General features: G+C 39.0%; 2 protein-coding genes across 4 annotated transcripts in view; both read right to left on the reverse strand.

Annotated features, from left to right (window-relative positions):
• Nucleotides 1–1,635: 1,635 nt before the first annotated feature.
• Nucleotides 1,636–11,532, reverse strand: LOC111141028 (calcium modulating ligand). The gene is made up of 4 exons (XM_022493358.1): nt 11,270–11,532; nt 9,177–9,637; nt 7,542–7,607; nt 1,636–2,264 (listed from the first exon to the last, which is right to left on the reverse strand). The coding sequence occupies exons 1-4, from the start codon at nt 11,439–11,441 to the stop codon at nt 2,073–2,075; spliced, it is 891 nt and encodes a 296-aa protein (XP_022349066.1). The 5' UTR covers nt 11,442–11,532; the 3' UTR covers nt 1,636–2,072.
• Nucleotides 11,533–15,189: 3,657 nt separating this feature from the next.
• The window catches only part of LOC111140979 (SEC24 homolog A, COPII coat complex component), a 64,607-nt gene continuing 59,919 nt past the window's right edge, over nt 15,190–19,877 (reverse strand). For all 3 annotated transcript variants that reach the window (XM_022493265.1, XM_022493266.1, XM_022493268.1), the window contains 4 exons: nt 19,416–19,520; nt 19,016–19,108; nt 18,433–18,536; nt 15,190–18,161 (listed from right to left, as the gene is read on the reverse strand). In XM_022493265.1, the coding sequence (XP_022348973.1) occupies nt 18,047–18,161; nt 18,433–18,536; nt 19,016–19,108; nt 19,416–19,520 (417 nt within the window). In that variant the 3' untranslated portion in view covers nt 15,190–18,046. The remainder of the gene's footprint in view (nt 18,162–18,432; nt 18,537–19,015; nt 19,109–19,415; nt 19,521–19,877) is intronic.

Below are 19,877 nucleotides of genomic sequence, written 5' to 3' on the forward strand. Positions count from 1 at the left end.
TTCTCCCTCTGCCTCTGCCTGCCATTCTGTCTGCCTGTGCTCGCTCTCTCTCCCTCTTTCTCTCTGATAAATAAATAAAATCTTAAAAAAAAGGGGGGGTATTTATGATACTAGGTTGCATACCCCAGTGAATTTTCAAATCCCAATTCTATATGTACTAATCATGCTGTTCGTTTGCTTAAAAACCTTACTTCTAGGGGCTCCTGGCTAGCTCAGAAGGAGGAGCACGCAACTCTTGATCTTGGGGTCATGAGTTCCAGCCCCACGGGGGGTGGAGGGGTGTTCAAGATTACTTAAAAAAAAAAAAACCTTTAAAAAGTAAAAAGGGTGGCGCCTGGGTGGCTCAGTGGGTTAAGCCGCTGCCTTCAGCTCAGGTCATGATCTCGGGGTCCTGGGATCGAGCCCCGCATCGGGCTCTCTGCTCAGCGGGGAGCCTGCTTCCTCCTCTCTCTCTGCCTGCCTCTCTGCCTGCTTGTGATCTCTGTCAAATAAATAAATAAAATCTTAAAAAAAAAAAAAAAAAGTAAAAAGTGGGGACGCCTGGGTGGCTCAGTTGGTTAAGCGGCTGCCTTCGGCTCAGGTCATGATCCCAGCATCCTGGGATCAAGTCCCATATCAGGCTCCTTGCTCGGCAGGGAACCTGCTTCTCCCTCTGTCTCTGCCTGCCTCTCTGCCTACTTGTGATCTCTCTCTCTCTCTCTCATTCTCTCTCACAAATAAATAAATAAAATCTTTAAAAAAAAAAAAAAAGTAAAAAGGGGGGGCGCCTGAGTGGCTCAGTGGGTTAGAGCCTCTGCCTTCGGCTCAGATCATGATCCCAGCGTCCTGGGATCGAGCCCCGTATCGGGCTCTCCCTTAGCGGGGAACCTGCTTCCTCCTCTCCCTCCTGCCTGCCTCTCTGACTACTTGTGATCTCTGTCTATCAAATTTAAAAAAAAAAAAAAAAAAAAAAAAAAGTAAAAAGGGGCACCTGGGTAGCTTAACCATTGCGTCTGCCTTTGGCTCAGGTCATGATCCCAGGATCCTGGGATCAGGCCCTGCCTTGGGCTCCCTGCTCAGCAGGAAGCCTGTTTCTCCCTCTCCCACTCCCCGTTTGTGTTCCCTCTCTAGTTGTGTCTCTCTCTGTCACATAAGTAAATAAAATCTTTAAAAAAAATTTTTTTAAGTAAATAATAAAAATAAATTAAAAACCTTACTACTAGAAATTGAAAACTCAAAAGTGAAAATTCCCAATAACGAGTTTGGTAATAAAAAAATTTTTATAGGGGCACCTGGGTGGCTCATTCAGTCAAGTGTCTGCCTTCAGCTCAGGTTATGATCTCAGAGTCCTGGGATTGAGCCCCATATCGGGCTCAGCAGGGAGCTCAGCCTGCTTCTCCTGTGCCTGCTGCTCCCCTTGCTTGTGCTTTCTCTCTGTCAAATAAATAAATAAAATATTTAAAAAAAATTTTTTAAATAAAAAATAATTTTTCATAAATAAAAATTAAAATGAATACCTTTATAAATACCTTCTAATTTCACATGTATGAATATTAATAATTGTTTCATTACTCCATATTTGCACTGGAGTAAAAATTAAGATACTTGACAAAATAGCCCTTATAAGTTAGCATGTGCAGACTTAACATTAGACAGTTCAGTTTCTCTCATTTTATTTTTAAGATGGCTCCATTTCTCAGGACAGAGTAACACAAATACAAGTTGCAAACAAGTTGCAGCCCTTGGGGCTGGATGAGACCGTATTCATGTGCTCTCCTAAAAGCAGCAGCTCAGCTCCCAAAAGAGAAATTACAAATCTTAGAAGTTAGAGGAAGGTGGAGACTAGGGATTCTAATCATACAAGAAAAGTCAATAAATGACAATGGAAGTCTATTCTTCACAACAGTATTAAGACAAACTCAACGCTTTTAAATCAGGGAACCTGCCATTCCATTCCTAATCAAATGATTTTACAACCCCTATCAAGTACAAGAATTACATAAAGGTGTAAAGCCATCTGCCTCCTTAGAGACACTGTAGTATCGAAGAGAAGGTGCTTTTTGGTAAGCTTCTCCTGCTGAGTGCTGCAGGCTTCATGGTACCTCAGAGCCCCAGTAATTAAGGAGTTCATGACAAAAAATAAAAGTGAAAAAGTAGACACAGAGATCTGTGAAAACTTCGCCCATTTTGCTATAGGTATCCATGGATCGATTTATCACTTCAGCAGGAATTCCAGATAATAGAAGAGCAGCTGTTAGTACGGTTGTCTTTATCTTCTTTTCACCCTGTATACAGAAAGACTTTGATAAATCTTACAGCTTTCAGAAGACTATTAAGCTCTACACAAACATTGTCAGTGCTGTTATTTTTGCCTGATTCAAACCTGTTAATGAATTTCAAAACATCAGTCAGTAATATATCAACATCTACTATGTGTATAATATGTAAAGCAGCAAACTGCTAGGCAGTAGGGGAAAGATACCATTCAAGTTCTCAAAAGTGAAAAAAAAATAAGTCTTATCTTGGAAGGAAGGCAAGACAAATAACAATTTAAGATATATACAACAGCACAAGACAAAAACAGAAAAAAACACTAATACACCGGACATAAATAAGTGTTAAATGAAGTACATGAATAATGTATGGCACAATGGCTCAAAGAAGATAGAAACTTACTCCAGGGTTAGGTGTATAAAGAAAGCCCAGGGAAGGATTTTCAAAGGGAAGTAAAATCAAAAACAGACCTTCAGGAATGACCAAGATTTAGATGGACAAAAATGAGAGGAGAAATCTTGTTGGAGGTACATCTTAGACAACAAAAGTAAGAGAAGAGTAATAGCCATACTTTAGTTATTTGTGACAGAATCATAGGAACATTCTGTAGAGCTCTAACGGTCATGCAAAGGAATTCACACTTGTTACACATGTAGTAGGATATCAATGAACACCTATTTCCTTTTTTTAAGATTTTATTTATTTATTTGACAGAGAGAAAGAGACAGTGGGAGAGTGAACACAAGCAGGGGAAGTATGAGAGGGAGAAGCAGGCTCCCCACTGAGCAGGGAGTCTGATGCGGGGCTCAGCTGGGATCATGACCTGAGCCGAAGGCAGACACTTAACTGACTGAGCCACCCAGGCACCCAGAACATGTATTCCCTGATGAAATTTTCTTGGCTAATTTTTGAAGACATTTAAGGCTGAATTTTCATTTACTTAGTCGATGTGGTATCACCAAATCCAGTCACATGATTAAAAACCTTTTTAAAGATTTTTTTTTTTTTTTACTTTATTTTTTGAGAGAGCACAAACAAGGAGGAGAGGCAGAGAGAGAAGCAGACTGTCCACACAGCAGGGAGCCCAACACAGGGCTCAAACATGACCCAGGGATCATGGCCTGAGCCAAAAGCAGCGGAGCCAACCAGGCACCCCAAAAACTTTCTAAATATAAAAATGTATTGTTACCCAAGAGAAATCAAAGTCTATGTACACAAAAAGATTCATACAAATTCTCAGCTGCTTTAGACATAATAACCAATAACTGGAAACAACCCTAGACAGATGTCCCTGGACAGGAGATCAGATAAACAAATGGATACAGTCACACAATGGAATATTTGTCAGAATAAACAAAGGCGGGGTGGGGGGGGTGAGGCCCAATATACTCAACAACATGGATGAATCTCAAAACTATGGAGAATAAAAGAAGCCTTGTACAAAAAAAGTATGTATAGGAATGATCTCACATGTATAAAGGGGCACTTGGCTGGCACAGTCAGTAGAGCATGCAATTCTTGATCCTGGGATTGTGAGTTCAAGCCCCACACTGGGTATGGAGACTACTTAATGTCTTTTTTATTTAAAGATTTTATTTATTTATCTGAGAGAGAGAGATCACAAGTAGGCAGAGAGGCAGGCAGAGAGAGAGAGGAGGAAGCAGGCTCCCCACTGAGCAGAGAGCCTGATGCAGGGCTCGATCCCAGGACCCTGAGATCACTACCTGAGCCGAAGGCAGAGGCTTAACCCACCTAGGGGCCACCCAGGTGCCCTGAGATTACTTAATATCTTAAAGAAAGAAAAAAAAAAAAGGAGAAGAGGTACTGAAATGGGCAAAAACTAATCTACAGTGGGAAAAAGGAAATCAGATCCTCAGTCTGTAGGGGCTGAAGCTGACTGGAAAGGGGCACGGTGGAACGTCCCCACAGTCACATTCTAAACCTTGAAAACATTTGGGTTTCACAGGGTGAAAAACTCATTAAATGGTATACTAAAGACTTGAACATTTCACTGTAAAAAAAATTCTACTTTAAAAAAAAGAACCAGGGCGCCTGGGTGGCTCAGTGGGTTAAAGCCTCTGCCTTCAGCTCAGGTCGTGATCTCGGGGTCCTGGGATCGAGCCCCGCGTCAGGCTCTCTGCTCAGCAGGGAGCCTGTTTCCTCCTCTCTCTCTGCCTGCCTCTCTGCCTCCTTGTGATCTCTCTCTGTCAACTAAATAAATAAAATCTTAAAAAAAATAAATTAAATTAAAAAAAAAAAGAAAAAGAACCATAAACCACCAATGAATTGTAGTTAATGACATGTAGGCCAAAATGTGCAGGGGTAAAGTATACTGATGTCTACATCTACAACATACTCTGAAATACACCAAGAAATAAAAAGATGAAAAACAAATAAAATTCACTGAGAATGGATAAATTGGATAGATACATGATAATATAACAAAATGTTAATTATAGAATTTAGGTCATAAGTGTAAACGGTAGTTCACTGCCAATTCTTTATACATTTCTGTGAGTTTAAAAACTGTCCTAAGACAGGACGCCTGGATGGCTCAGTGGGTTAAGTCTCTGCCTTTGGCTCAGGTCATGATCCCAGGGTCCTGGGATCGAGCCCCACATCGGGCTCTCTGCTCTGAGGGGAGCCTGCTCCCTCCTCTCTCTCTGCCTGCCTCTCTGCCTACTTGTGATCTCTGTCTGTCAAATAAATAAATAAAATCTTTAAAAAATAATAAAAATAAAAACTGTCATAAGGGGCATCTGGCTGGCTCCTTTGGTGGAGCATGCAACTCTTGATCTCAGGGTTCTGAGTTCAAGTCCCATGTTGGATGTGGAGATTATTTAAAAAAAAAAGTCCTGGGGCACCTGAGTGGCTCAGTCAGTTGAGCACCTGACTCTTGATTTCAGCTCAGGTTGTGATCTCATGGTCCTGGGATGGGGTACTCAGTGGGAATGAGCTCTGTGCTCCGTGGGAAGTCTGATTTGGATTCTCTCTCTCCCTCTACCCTCCCCTTCCCACCCCCTGCACACAAGCTCTCTCTCAAAAAAAAAAAAAAAAAAAAATCTTAAGAAATAAAAAATAAGGGGCGCCTGGGTGGCTCAGTAGCTTAAGCATCTGTCTTCAGCTCAGACTATGATTCCAGAGTCCTAGGATGGAGCCCCGTATCGGGCTCCCTGCTCCGCGGAGAGCCTGCTTCTCCCTCTCCCTCTCCCTGCCTCTCTGCCTACTTGTGCTCTCTTTCTCTCTCTGTCAAATAAATAAAAGTAAAATAAATCTTTAAAAAAAAGTTACAACAAAATGTTTGGTTGAGAAAAAAGTATATAGTAGTTTCCCTTCCTTTTCTCTCCCCCATTTACCTAGTAACCCATACACACTCCTAGCACAAATAACTACTGTTAATAGTTTCATGCAATATTCGTTGAGTATATTAGGTGCCTGGCTGACTCAGTCAACGGAGTGTGTGACTCTTGATCTTAGGGTTGTAGAGTTTTTTTTTCCCTTTTCTTTCTCTCTTTTTTTTTTTAAGTAGGCTCCGTGCCCAGTGTGGAGCCCAACATGGGGGTCAAACACACGACCATGAGATAAAAACCTGAGCTGAGGGGCACCTGGGTGGCTCAGTCAGTTAAATGGCTGCCTTCAGCTCAGGTTATGATCTCAGGTTACTGAGACTGAGCCCTCTATCAGCCTCCTTGCTCAGTGGGGACACTGCTTCTCCCTCTTCCTCACCCACAACTCTACATGTGCTCTCTCTCTCAGATAAATAAATAAAATCTTAAAAAATTCTTCCAAAGTGTCTTCACACATATACAAGAAAATCAAGTATCCATTATTCTCTTCCTCTTTTTTTTTAAAAAGATTTTATCCATTTATTTGAGAGAGAGAGAGAGAGAAAGCACGAGCAGGAGGGGGAAAGGGAGATAGAGAATCTAAAGCAGACTCCATGCTGAGTGTGGTGCCTGACACGGGGCTTGATCCCAGGACCTTGATGTCATGACCTGAGCTGAAACCAAGTCAGATGCTTAACCAACTGTGTCACCCTGGCTCCCCTATTTTCCTCCTTTTTTATGAAAAAAGTAGCATACTTTAGATCGTATTCTGCATTTTGCTTTTTTCTCTTAATATTTCTGGGCAAGCTCACCATTATCCATATATCAGAGCTTCATCATTCTCAATGGATATGCCATAATTTAATGAGTCATTTATTATTAGACATCTTTGCTGTTTCTAAACTTTGCTATTGCAAAACTATAATCAATCTTTCAATAAATATACACCTATACCATTCAAAAAAGTTAAATAAATTTACAAATAAAATTACATTCCTTTCTGTATTATATATATAATCTATTTAACTCTTCATGAATGTAAATGTTTCAAATCCATTGAAAACACACATGAGGTCTTTCAGTGCATTACAAATGACTAAGCAAAAGACCAAGTAGCTGTTTTTCAATAAAAAACTCACACAAGAGATACCTGGGTTAAGTGTCTGCCTTCGGTTCAGGTCATTATCCCAGGTTCCTGGGATTGTGCCCCACGTTGGGGTTCCTGCTCAGTGGAGACCCTGCTTCTCCTTCTCTCTCTGCCCCTCCCCTCCTTGCTCATGCTCTCTGTCTGGCTCTCACTCTATCTCAAATAAATAAGTAAAATCTTAAAAAAACAAAAACAAAACAAAAAACCTCACACAAAACTCAATTACATCAGTGAGGTTACTTTCTATGCCAGCCAAGTCCCATAAAATTGTGTATACATTTGTAGTTAAGCAGACTAGGTAAACACGGACATTCTCCATGATTCTGTTTTGCAATTTTGGCCAAATATTTCTTGGAAATACCAGGCCCTTGACATTAAAGATACAGTGCATTGTTATTAGGCATCCAGTAAAGAGCACAATAAGATAAATGAACCCATTTTAAAATTAATTTCCTTTATTACAGATAAAATGTATTACTAAATTCACTAAATAATTAAACTGAATATTTTCTCAGAAAAGTATTATTCAAACTCTGTGGTTAAGTTTTCCCCCCAATCCATGATGGACCAACATTTTTGTAATACATGAAAAAAAATGTTACAGCAATGTCAAATTGCCAAAAAGTTTCTATCTCTCACTTTCTGAACTTGTTACAAAAAAAATAAATAGTTTTAAGATCAGCATTGGTTGGCCAATGACACTTCTAGTAGCACTGATTCAGACCATGAGTATGACTAATTTTTTTTAACTTCTTAAAATCATCTAGTCATCAGTCTAAATACATCACCATAATTTATAAAAAGTTTTAATTTACCTTGGGAAAATATTTGTATAGTCCCATGTACGCAAGTTGTAAAGTAAGAAACGGAGCAAATATAGACTGTGAAGACAGAAAATAAAATTATGTATTTTCAACATCATCATTCAAATCAAATCAACAGCAGCTATAAAATTCTAAGCAAAAAAAACTGTAAAAAAAATACACATATATTTAATTGTAGTGGCTGAAAGCAGTATTGTTTCTGCACAAGGGTGAAAAAATAAAGGGACTGGATCTCCTTATCATAAAATATGTCTCTCAAGTCACATTCTTTCGATGTACCCCAAAATGTCTACTCTCACAAAAACTTATTCTTTTAAGGATTTAAAATATTCAGTGGTGACAGATGTATAAAACATTATGCAGTAACATCTCTCTCATCTAGAAGTAATCAACCAACAATTTCAAAGCACATAAAAAGGCCCAGTACTCACTAGATGCCATCCATTCCCAGACACTGGGACAAGAAATTATCTCATTAGCTACACCACTGGCACCCAAATGACAAGCTATTCTTACTGTAGGTAAAATGGTGGTTATCTTGCTTCTTGCACAATAAAATTAAAAAGACCAAAATGATAATTAATTTACATTTATTCTTAAAATTAAAAATATTATAAAGGGAGTGAAAGAGCAAACATTACCAGATGGATGTATAGTGAAAGCTGTGAGAAATAACAGCTGTAAATCTGATAGCAAAAAAAAACCAAAAAACAAAAAAACCCCAAACGAACAAACAAAAAACCACCTCACACATAAATAGGACATTAACTTTAAAAATCCTAAAAGCACAGAGCCCTTAAGGGGAAAAAAAAAAGCAGCTACATATCTCATTAAATGCTGAAAGCCATAATAACAATGTAATGTCAAATAAAGTCTGTACAACGGATTCTCTTTAAGAAAAAATGTGCATAAAATAGATTTTAAAAAACTTTCTTGATGAATAATATAAACTTTAATTATCTTAAAAATTTGCTTTGAGCTCACTAGTTGGTAGTTATTCCTAAAATGTCTAGTGAATGAAAATACTTCTAAGAGCAAGACACTAAACTACGAACTATGCTTTTCTTCATTTCTCCTGGCAGGTGAAAGCACCAAGGATACGGGACTGCCATTATGATACTACAACATTATGAAATGCTGAAGTGCTTGCTGAATCACAGAAAAATTACATCATGTTCAGGACCACAGGAACTGCATTTTGAGGTTCAAATTATTTGAAAGGTGGTAATTTATATATAGTACATGTAGATACTTTACCCTTTGATTTCGGAAAGAAATTGCCTAAGTTAAAGCCTAGCTGTCACTTAGAACTATGTGACCTTGGGCAAATGATTTAACCTCTGAGTCTTCATTCCCCCATCTATAAAACACAGAATCAGAAGGATGAGGTTCAATGACTCAATACATGTAAAGCATTCAGAATGCTACCTAGAGTATAGAAAAAGTTAAGCAATTATTATTGGGCTCTGTATTTTACCAGAACATTTCATCTATATCTAAGGTGAACAACAGTTTATATCTCCAAAGAGCCATATGAATCTGGTTAATAGTAATACTGGCAATCAATTCCATGGAGTAAAAGGATTCATTACATAGCCAATTTGCAGTTTCAACTCTGCTGCTTACCAAGTATTTGCAAACAAAAGCTCTGACTCCAAAGGCAAGAAGAGCACATCCCACCAATCTAAATATTCGAAAAGAGTCAAATTCTTCTGTTGTATTTCCATCTTCTTGATTGGGTTTTTCACTAATCAGCTGTTTCCGTAGCTTCATTGCTTCTTCAAATCTGGAGAGGTATTGTTCAAGGCCATGGCGAGAACCCCTCTGGATAGTGTCTGCTGTCAGGTCCCCTCTGTTCCGCTGCCGGAGCTCAAGGTTTACATCATTAATACACTCAGGTGGTTTAATGAAAGAGTCCAATTTGTCTCCCAGCTGAGTCCCCTTTACCTCGGCCACACCACTTTGCTGGTCAGTCGTTCCTGTACCGATCGAATCGCCCAGCACTACTCGCTTTGAAACTGAAGAAATGGTGAGGGAGTTCAATTTGTCACTGTCCTGCTGCTTTGATTTTGTTTGACCTTCGTCTTCTGAGAAAAGAAATTTAGAAGTCTTATGTAGTATATACTGGCAAACACCCTTCATATTAAAAAATATGCCGCTACTGCTAGAACTCTGCAGTCTCTGAATCTAAATACTGATTCTGCATAAAACATAAACTGGTTCCTTCCTCTCCACCCTTAGAATATACACCACCCCAAAAGAGTATTCTTGCAGAGGATACAACCCAAACTTTGGGAGTAGGAAGATAAGACTAGGAGACAAAGTGGGAAAGATGATCATGGATGGAGCAAGCTATAAAGACCAGGTTTTCACGGATAATATATCCCAGAAGAATGACTACATTGCCTGCTCTAATTTATTTGATTAAAAATATAAAATCATTAAAGCTTTTTAAAAATCTGTATTTTAATACTACATTTCTGAATTCAGAGTCCTGCCAGCATAGGGTGTGGCATATCCTACAGTAAAGCTACTGTTTACGTAATCCTTCTACTGTAGTGAGGGAGCCATTAGTAGGTAACTAAGCAGTTTGAAGATGCTGTTCTGCTTTAAAAGCAAAACAAAACCTTTAGTGACAGAATTTTCAAAGCAAAAGAACAAAATACAGAATATAGCTTGAGAAGAACAATAAATGTCTTCGGAAATAATATCCTGCTGATAATCATTAAAAGGAAAAATGTGTCTTCTAACTATTGGTCTAGAAGAATTTGAAAGAGTGCTTCTTACCTTTCCTGGTAACTTGTGAACTATCCAAAAGTTCAGGGCTGTCTAGCTAAAGCCCACAGAAATCACAAAGCTTTAAGTAGCTTGCAAACACTGAATAAAAGTCAATCACTAAAGGCAATCAATGGAAACTTAGAAAACACTAGCACATACTCAGTGCTCAATAAATATTCACATGAATACTCATTGAATTGTACATGCACTGGGCGAGAAATGAGAAACTCTCTTTAGGGTTAAATGCGGTTCCTGACATCAATCGTATCAATCTCAGCACACTAGGAGAGAAGACCTCAGGGGGGCACAACCCACATGCTGGGGGTACAAAGAACGGTCACCCAGTTTTATCTTCCTGTTATAGAAAGCCTGTAGATGACAGTGTTGAGGGCACTGAACACAGACACCAGACTATGACCGTAAGAGTCCCATTTCCACGTAGGAAGGACTAGGGAGCAGTTCTGTAAACACAAGCTCCGGGGGGCCGACAGAGTAACGGCGAAAGGCAAAAGAAGATAGACGCTAGGAAAAGCACTGGAAGGGAAAGCATTTGGAACGGAAATAAAGGAAAGTCATTTTCCTGAGGGGCACAATAGAGCAATCTGACGGGATAAAAGGTGCGCCCTGCAAGAGAGGGGAGGGCGTGGGGAACGAAAAGGGACTCTCTCGCATAACTGGGCACAGGGCACCATGGCATAGGAGCCAAGGCTTCGCAGCCTGCGGCGGAGATGGGGGACAATCTGAGAGCGAAGCCCACGGAAAACTGAAAGGGACTAGAAATGTCCGGTTAATTAAGTGAGAACTTGGGACATCACCTAAGAAACCGAGACAAGAGGGGAGGTCAGAGAGCAGAGCTTTTTCAAAAGGCCAGAGGGGCGTTAAACGATCCCGAAGACTCAGAGCGGTGGGTGGGAGAGTGAGGGAAGACGGGAGGCTCTCACCCATGCCACTCCCGGGCCTGTGAAAGCCCATGATCCGGTTAATGCGCTGTTCCGAGTTCATAAGCAGCTTCCTCCGCCGCAGCTCGGCCCGACGCTGGGAAGCCGACATCCCTGAGTTCGCCGGAGCCCCTGGCCGGTCGCCGCTGTCAGGCGCGACGGTCACCGGCTCCATCTCCCCCCCCCAAAACCAGGGAATGCTAAAGGTGGTGGAAATGTGGCAACCACGCCGCAGATGACTTAAGGCCAGGCCGCAGGGCACGAGCCCACCCACTGCAGTAGGCCCGCCCCCGCAGCGCCGAGCCTGAGAGGCTGGCTAAGCACGCGCGCTGCCGGACCGGACAAAGCGCGGGGCTTGCGCCGCCATCTTGAGTGAGGGCAGAGTCTACCTCCCCAGTCCCTTCTGCCTGGGTTGGCCCTCGCTGCTCCTTTATCTCCGCCCCCCGCCACTGGGCTTCTCTGAAGTTCACTGGGACGTGAAGAAAACCCGCCTCCATGATGACGAGAGGGAAAGGAAGGTGGGCGAGGCATAAACTCACCTGAGGCTGGTGCCCAAAAGCAAAATGGAGGCTGCTGCGGCAGGCACTTGTTTCTAGTGACCTGCGACCTCGCTTGTAAACTACGGAAATACGTAACCTGGGAGCGACGATTTAGAGAGAGTTGCGTTTAGGGTGTTTTTTTGCGCTAATTTTTCCTTTCTCCTCAGTTGCTTTTCTCCTAAATACACACCTGGTTCGTTTCGGACCTTCTCTCCCTTCCCCCTCTCCCCCTTAGAGGAACAGAGTGAGGGGCCGTGGGAGAAGCAGGTTCCCTGCTGAGCGGGTAGCCTGAATGCAGGACTTGATCCCAGGACCTAGGGTCATGAGCTCAGCCGAGGGCAGATGCTTTACCATCTGAGCCATCAAGGCACCCTGTTGAAGGCCTCCTTTGCGTCTTTGTTCACGGCTTTCCCAGTGAAGATGTCCCTGTCCATTCTGTTTAAATCATCACCCTTTTCAAGACTCCATACTCTCTAATCTGACTTGTTTTTCTTATCCGACTCGTAAGCTAAATGTACTTAATTTATTGTCCGTTTCTCACCAGCTAGACTGTAGGCTCCGTGAAGACAAGCCTTGTGTTTTGTTCGGAACTGCAACTCCTGAACAGCGTGAGCACTCGGCAGAGCCGACCTAACTATAACGCCGTGTTGAGAATCACTATTAGGAAATGTTTTAATTTTAATTTCTTTTAAAGTCAGAAAAAAAGTATAATGATAATAACATAGAACAATGAATCTAGCATGGATTATAGTTATCTTTATAACAACAGCCATAAAGTAGAATTTGAGAATGCCTTTATGAGGGCACCTGGGTGGCTCAGTTCAGCCACTGACTCTTGATCTCAGCTCAGGTCTTGAGCTCAGAGCCCTGAGTTCAGGTTCCTAGTTGAGCTGGCACGTGGCCTAGAACGTTCTTCAAAAAAAAAAAAAAAAAAAAAAGCCTTTGGGGCGCCTGGATGGCTCAGTGGGTTAAGCCTCTGCCTTTGACTCAGGTCATGATCTCAGGGTTCTGGGATCGAGCCCCGCATCAGGCTGCTTCCCCCTCTCTCTCTGCCTGCCTCTCTGCCTACTTGTGATCTCTGTCAAATAAATAAAATCTTTAAAAATAAATATATAATAAAAATAAAAATCAACTAAATTAAGTTAGTCAGCATTTCCCAGAGAATATGACTCAAAAAACCTAGCTTTGAAAAATGATAGTAAATGCTCCTGTAAATAAATAAGTAAATAAGCAAAGAAACAAACATTCTTTCAGGAAATGGTTTGGGTGGCAGGTTAAACAAAATTAAAAAAAAAAAAGCCTTTATGGAGGAAGCAAATTGTGTAGGGTACATAAATGATAGTTATTAATCGTAAAGACTAAGTGAATGGATAAAAGAATGAAGGAATTCAATCATCCTTCAACCCTTGTAAGAGGCCCTGTGGCCACTTGACAGGCTGCAGAGGGTGAAGCAATCTAATGGGTCCCCTAAAATGAAGCCTGCAATCGGGAAACAGGTGAAACCTGGCCACAACAGAGGGTAATAAACTACTATATTTAACTGTTAGTCCCCTGACCCTGTACAGACAGAAGTTTGAGGAAAAAAGTGTAAAAAAAAAAATCTAACAACAATTTATCTTTTGGATTCAATAACAAGAAGAGTCAAGGTATGTACACCGACTTTCTCACTTGGTTGGATAAAAGCTAAATCCCAAGAACATACCCTACTTAATTACAAAGCATTAGAAAATGTTGCCGTGTGTGTACAGACCTACATCTCTGTGTCTTAAAAAAAAAATTCTAAAACTGAAATAATTGTTAAGTATAATAAATGTGCAGAACTTAATGACGTATAATCCTGATGAACCAAAACCAAATACCATTCCAGGATAAACAATTTTTTTTTTTTTTTTTTCATTTAAGAGAGCCTATAGAAGCCAACTTTAAATTTTGTCTGCTTAGATGCATGATAGCTCCTTTAGTTTGATAAGAATTAAAAGTGTAAAGATTTCATGTTATATGCTTACATATCTCTGGGGAACCATTTCCTTGTGGGGTTTCTGTATTTTATTGGTTAAACTTCCTAGTACTTCTCAATGGTATGATTCCTTGATAAATGATGTGCATACTTAAGATTATTATATTAATTTCTGTCTCCCTCACTATGGACTTTATGAAGGCAAACCCACTCATTTTTTAAAAATGTACCAGTTTGCCCCAAACCTAGCACTGACAGCACTAGTTTCAACTTTTGTAAATAGTTGCAGAAATTTTTTTTATTATATTTTTAAAGATTTCATTTATTTGAGAGACAGCATGAGCAGGGGGAGGAGCAGACAGATGGAGACAAGCAGACTCCGTGCTGAGAAGATGTAGGACTTAATTCCATTACCCTGAGATCATGACCTGAGACGAAATCAAGAGTCAGTCACTTAAACAACTGAGCCACCCAGGTGCTCCTCTTTTAGTTTTAATTTTTGTTTTATTAAGTAGGCTTCACACCCAGCTTGGAGCCCAAAGCAGAACTTGAATTCACAACCCTGAGATCAAGACCTGAACTGAAATCAAGAGTTAGATGTTTAGGGGTGCCTGGGTGGCTCAGTGGGTTGAGCCTCTGCCATCGGTGAGGGTCACGATCTCAGGGTCCTGGGATGGAGCCCTGCGTTGGGCTCTCTGCTCAGTAGGGAGCCTGCTTCCTCCTCTCTCTCTCTCTGCCTGCCTTTCTGCTACTTATGATCTCTGTCAAATAAATAAAATCCTTAAAAATAAAAATAAAATGTGCTCTGAAAAACAAGTGAAATAAACTATAAACTCGGAGTAGCCAAACTATAGAATATTAAGGATAATAGAAAAATCTTGAAAGCTAACAGATTTACCTTCAAAGTAACAATTAGGTTGACAGTAAGCATCTTATCAATTACCAAAGGTTCCAGAAGACAATGGAGTACTATCTTAAACATATCAAGATTAAAAAACAAAAACAAAAACAAAAACCTCTTTCAACCTAGAATTTTAAACCCGGCAATCACTGAGGAGTGAGCATCAAGAATTTAGTTTATGACCTCCCAGACACCAGCTTAGATTCAAAGTGCTTTCAGCCAAAGCCTTCCATTGACTTATTTTTTTTTTTTAAAGATTTTATTTATTTATTTGACAGAAATCACAAGTAGGCAGAGAGGCAGGCAGAGAGAGAGGAGGAAGCAGGCTCCCCACTGAGCAGAGATCCCGATGTGGGGCTCGATCCCAGGACCCTGGGATCATGACCTGAGCCGAAGGCAGAGGCTTTAACCCACTGAGCCACCCAGGCGCTCCCTTCCATTGACTTATTAATGCAGGTGTACAACATGGCACAATTCAGTGACTGGCAGGTTATCCATACCCCTTTAAGTAACAGGCCAGTATATATAAGCTCTTTCAATAACTTTATTGAATAGCCAAATCGATAAGTTAGCACAGTTCAAACGATTATTTGCATGGGTTACAAATGACTTTTTTACAGGAATAAAACAGTGAAAATTACAAACTGTAAAAAGGAAGACAAATCTTGTCTCTAATATTTAAGAGAAGCAAGATTTAACACAGCACATTGAAGATCAATACATATTTGAATTTGAGAACAAGAATTTAATGTTACAATATTATACACTACTTTACAAAATTAAAATTTCTATATAAGGATTATATTTGAAATAGTTAACAAAATCTTGAAATCACATTTGATGGTCCCTTAGATAATAGCTGTTATGCATCTTTGATTAGAAGAAATAAATCTTTTGTTCTAATTATCATAAAACAGTCTGATAGACTTAATACATTACATTAAATTAAAAAATGAAGTATATGCAAACTAAAATGGTATACAGCTTGAGTGAATATTAATGTCGGATGTACAGAAATGTTATTTTAAAAATCCTAGAAATTAGAAAAATAGAGTACTTTTTATGGTAGAATTGCCATGCTCAGATTTAAATACCAAGATTGCCCTTGTCTGTTACTTTAGTAGTTGTAGATCTGTAGAAAATTTAAGGATCGTTCATAATTTACAACTACAATAAAAAAAATATGGCATAGTGTAAATATTAGTTGCTTTACGTCAAAAAGTAATACAAGATGAGATAGCAGGTAGTGCCCTACAGCAAAAAAAAAACACCTAAACTAAACACATTCAGTATTGCAAAAAATAATTGCTTAATATCATTATCTCCAAAAGGTTCATACATTCCCTCATTAACCAGAGAACAAATATTATGAATCTTAACTAAAGTTGTTTTTTATGACCTGCCTATTACAAAATTATTCTGGATTGCACATGTTACACACTATCTAAAATAATTTTTAAGGTGAAATTTTTAAAGTAAATTTGTGAAATGTACTAACAAAGCATGTGACAATAACAAGAGTCATATTCACTTAGGGATGAAGTGAGGCACAAGGAAGATTTCTGTCCCTAGAAGCACAAACTTTTCCCTCTGGAAGGTTCTTCACTACTATTAAGAAAGGACCTACAAATATCAACATTGACAGTTCACATTAAGAAGAGAATTTTAGTTATTTTAAGAAACATCAGTGCACAAGGATGACTGTTTCTTTAAAAGAGGGCAAAATACAAATTTATTTTAATTTGCTACAACTTGAAAATAGTTTCCTAATAATAATGAAGCAGATTTCAAGAAAATTTCCAGTTAATGTGCCACTCGCATCCTGAAGATAAACCTTAACACTGCTTAAGGGAGATGATATTCCTATAAAATTCAAACAATTAGTCTGACCCAGCAGGTAAGCAGTAGTGTATATAATGGGACCTGCTTCTTCCCTATCCCCAAACAACTCAGTTAAAATCAGCTCATACTGATGTAAACCTGAAAGTTACTATTTCATTGGTGATCATATAAGACCAAGATTGTAAACACATTTTTCTAACCCATTAAAACAAAGAAACAAAAATATTTTCATCAAGTATTACACACGAACAACTTTTATGTTAAGAAGTTCATACAAGACAAGGTGAATCTGTGAAAAATGGGCCAAACTCTTTAAAGATATCCTATCACAGCACTTTAAATATATAAATGTATAATTTACCTATTTGTAAACAAAATTCACTCAATGGTTTTGACTATAATATTTCTCTGGCTCAATCAAAAAAGCAGTCTCTTGAGCATGTTCAGAAATCAAGCTTCTACCATAACTTCAATATATTGGATTTGCCTAATCTTAATATCCACCAAATCAAACAGCAGCATTCATGCTTTAATAAGTTTTAATATCCAAGAATAAATATCTAATGAGCGGCTTCCAATTATTCAACTTTTTAGAAAAATGTTACTGATGCATTTGAGACAGAATTTTAAAAACCTTTAATTTCTTTAATTCATCAATTCACCAATATAACACTTTTATTATATATCACAGAGCAGAAATGAACCAAACAAAGCCCATTTCAAGGATCTAGATAACCATAGTTTCTCATCTCCCTATTACCATTGCCAGTCTCAATGTATTTATGAAGGCAGCTGATTCTTTTCACTGCAGAATATGATACTGGCTCCAACCAAGTCTTCTGCAGTCAAATCAGAAAACCACTTAATTAGTTTTCACTTCAAATCAAAGTGACTTTGTTCTTCAAGTATAGAGAATACTGACAGATTTTAAAGCTTGACTGTATTATTTCAAATTCTTCTCAAACTAGACTAGAGTTAGTTTACTCCGGTTTTAGTTAACATGATGATCCTTTTTCTTCCTTTAAAAAAAAAAAAGAACAGGTGTGGGAGATGGGGTCTAGCTTTTCTACATATATTTACTTCTGAAATTTTTTTGATCTTAAAAAGATCATTATCAATGGATTTGTAACATCCCTGCGACACTCAGTCTCGTGAGGTTGTAAATGTAGCAGCCAAAATTTCAGGAAAAAAGGAGAAATATACATTTGAAACACAGAAGTCTTTATTTTACAAAATTTACTTTGCCTCTGCAATATTGTCTCATCCTATTTCAATCCATAACAACTCAAACATTATTGGCAGCAAAGGAAAAAAAGTATCCAGTCAAATGTATGTAGATATATTTTGATTTGAAAAATACAGTATTTCAGAGTTTCATGTTTGATTCTCTGCTGTGGTCCTTTATTTGCTATAGTTTGTTGAAATCACAGTGAGAACATATAATCATCCCATTAGTCCACAAACCTAATAGAAAAGGAAAGTATTACACATTCTCAGATGTTCCGCATTATCATGACTTTAAGTCAAATATCTTCATTTGTTCATTTGTTCACTTGCTGTTGAATATGCAAGAGGAATTCATAATATGATAATGCAGATTCTGTTCTGTCTTCTACCATGTTTTGAAGGAAGTTTGCTTTCATTGGACTCTCATCCCTGAGGAATAAAAGATAAAAATATATACATTAGATACAATGTAATAGTAAAATAAAGTGGATTTGTCATGAGGCTTTTAACATACTCTTTACTAATAACTGGATATAAAGAATAAATGAGTAATATCTATTGAAAATCCTTTTTTTTTTCCTGAAGGGTTTGCCTAAGCATTAGGTCACATATGACTCAAAATAGGTCCTTGTAAAGCTGAACAATTGTAAACCTTGTAAAGCTGCTATTTCACTATTAGCAAATGAAAAATTCAACTTACCTTATTACATAAAGTATGGGGAAAAATGGTCTCTGCTCTCTAAGCCAAGAGATGAATGCTATTATTCTGGCAGATTCTGGTGTATCAAGTTCTGGAAGGTCTGTCTGTTAAATAAAACCCAGCAATATCCAACTTACTTGAGTCACATATCTAAAGCATCATTTACAGTGCTTCTCAAACTTTATCATGTATATGAATCCCCTGGAGATCTTAACCAACTGAGCCATCCAGGCACCCCTAATTCTAACTTTAAAATTGAAAATTATCCAAACAAATGCTATAGAGCTTAACAAATGCTTTCTCATGGATCATTTCAGTTATTCCTCCATAAGCAAGAACACTCTTAATTTACAAATGAGGCTGTTAAGTGACTTGTCTATGATTACAGAGCTGGTGATAAAGTTTATTATTACTTTCTTCAATAATATATATTAATCCAACTGACACTAATCACAAATCATTAGCTTATTTGGCAATTAGATCAGTTCTTACTCCAAATCAGTGGTTAAAAGGACCCTGTCATAGACCAATGAAATGGTCTTGTGAGTCTACCACAATCACAATCAAGATAAAACAGTCTTACCATAATCTGTGGAATTAATGCGTAGTTTTGAACTCCTAGAACCTGGCTGAGAAAATTTTGTCCACAATTTTTTCCAACCCAAAGCATCAGTACCTGGGAATAGGAAAAAAATCATTTTGAGACGTGTGTAACAGTGAACTGCTGACTCACCTTTACCACTGAGTATGTTCTAAAAGATCAAAATGATGAGTATGTTTAGTGAGATTATACAGTCTTCAACTGAATAATTTTCCATGATGAGACATTTATGCTTATCATGAAAAGAGGCTATGGAGGGAGAAGGTGGCTCATACAAAAATGTATAGATTAAATAGCACATAATCTGTTCAGAAAGATATTAAAGGGAATAAAGATACAGCAGTATGCAGAGGCAAGGATCCAGATTAGTCAGACTACTCACAGAGCCTGCATCCATGAGGAAAGCTCCATCCCTGCTCAACTTCTCCACAGAAAGCTGAAGAATAGGTGGCTGAGGTATGGTGCGATCATTGACGCTGAGTGCTCCCTGAGGAATTAAGCAAAAAAATTAAAGGTTTTAGACTTTATTTATTTGAGAGAGAGAAGAGGGGCAGAGGGAAAGGGAGAGAGAATCTCAAGCAGACTCTCCATTCAGCATGGAGTCCGATGTGGGACTCGATCCCACAACCATGAGATCATGACCCAGGCCAAAATCAAGAGTCAGAGGCTTGGGGCGCCTGGGTGGCTCAGTGGGTTAAGCCGCTGCCTTCGGCTCAGGTCATGATCTCAGGGTCCTGGGATCGAGTCCCGCATCGGGCTCTCTGCTCAGCAGGGAGCCTGCTTCCCTCTCTCTCTCTCTCTCTCTCTGACTGCCTCTCTGCCTACTTGTGATCTCTGTCAAATA

The sequence above is a fragment of the Enhydra lutris genome, unplaced genomic scaffold, assembly GCF_002288905.1.
Source record: "Enhydra lutris kenyoni isolate GAN:26980312 unplaced genomic scaffold, ASM228890v2 scaffoldscaffold5, whole genome shotgun sequence".
NCBI classification, from domain to species: Eukaryota; Metazoa; Chordata; class Mammalia; order Carnivora; family Mustelidae; genus Enhydra; species Enhydra lutris.

What these genes read in the sequence shown, in the direction of transcription:
- LOC111141028 (XM_022493358.1), bottom strand. Translation starts at nt 11,441, where the DNA reads ATGGAGCCGGTGACCGTCGCGCCTGACAGCGGCGACCGGCCAGGGGCT. An exon ending in CTTTTGTTTGCAAATACTTG is followed by an intron (nt 7,608 to 9,176) that starts GTAAGCAGCAGA and finishes CTGTCTTCACAG; the next exon opens with TCTATATTTGCTCCGTTTCT. An exon ending in TATACAAATATTTTCCCAAG is followed by an intron (nt 2,265 to 7,541) that starts GTAAATTAAAAC and finishes TTCTGTATACAG; the next exon opens with GGTGAAAAGAAGATAAAGAC.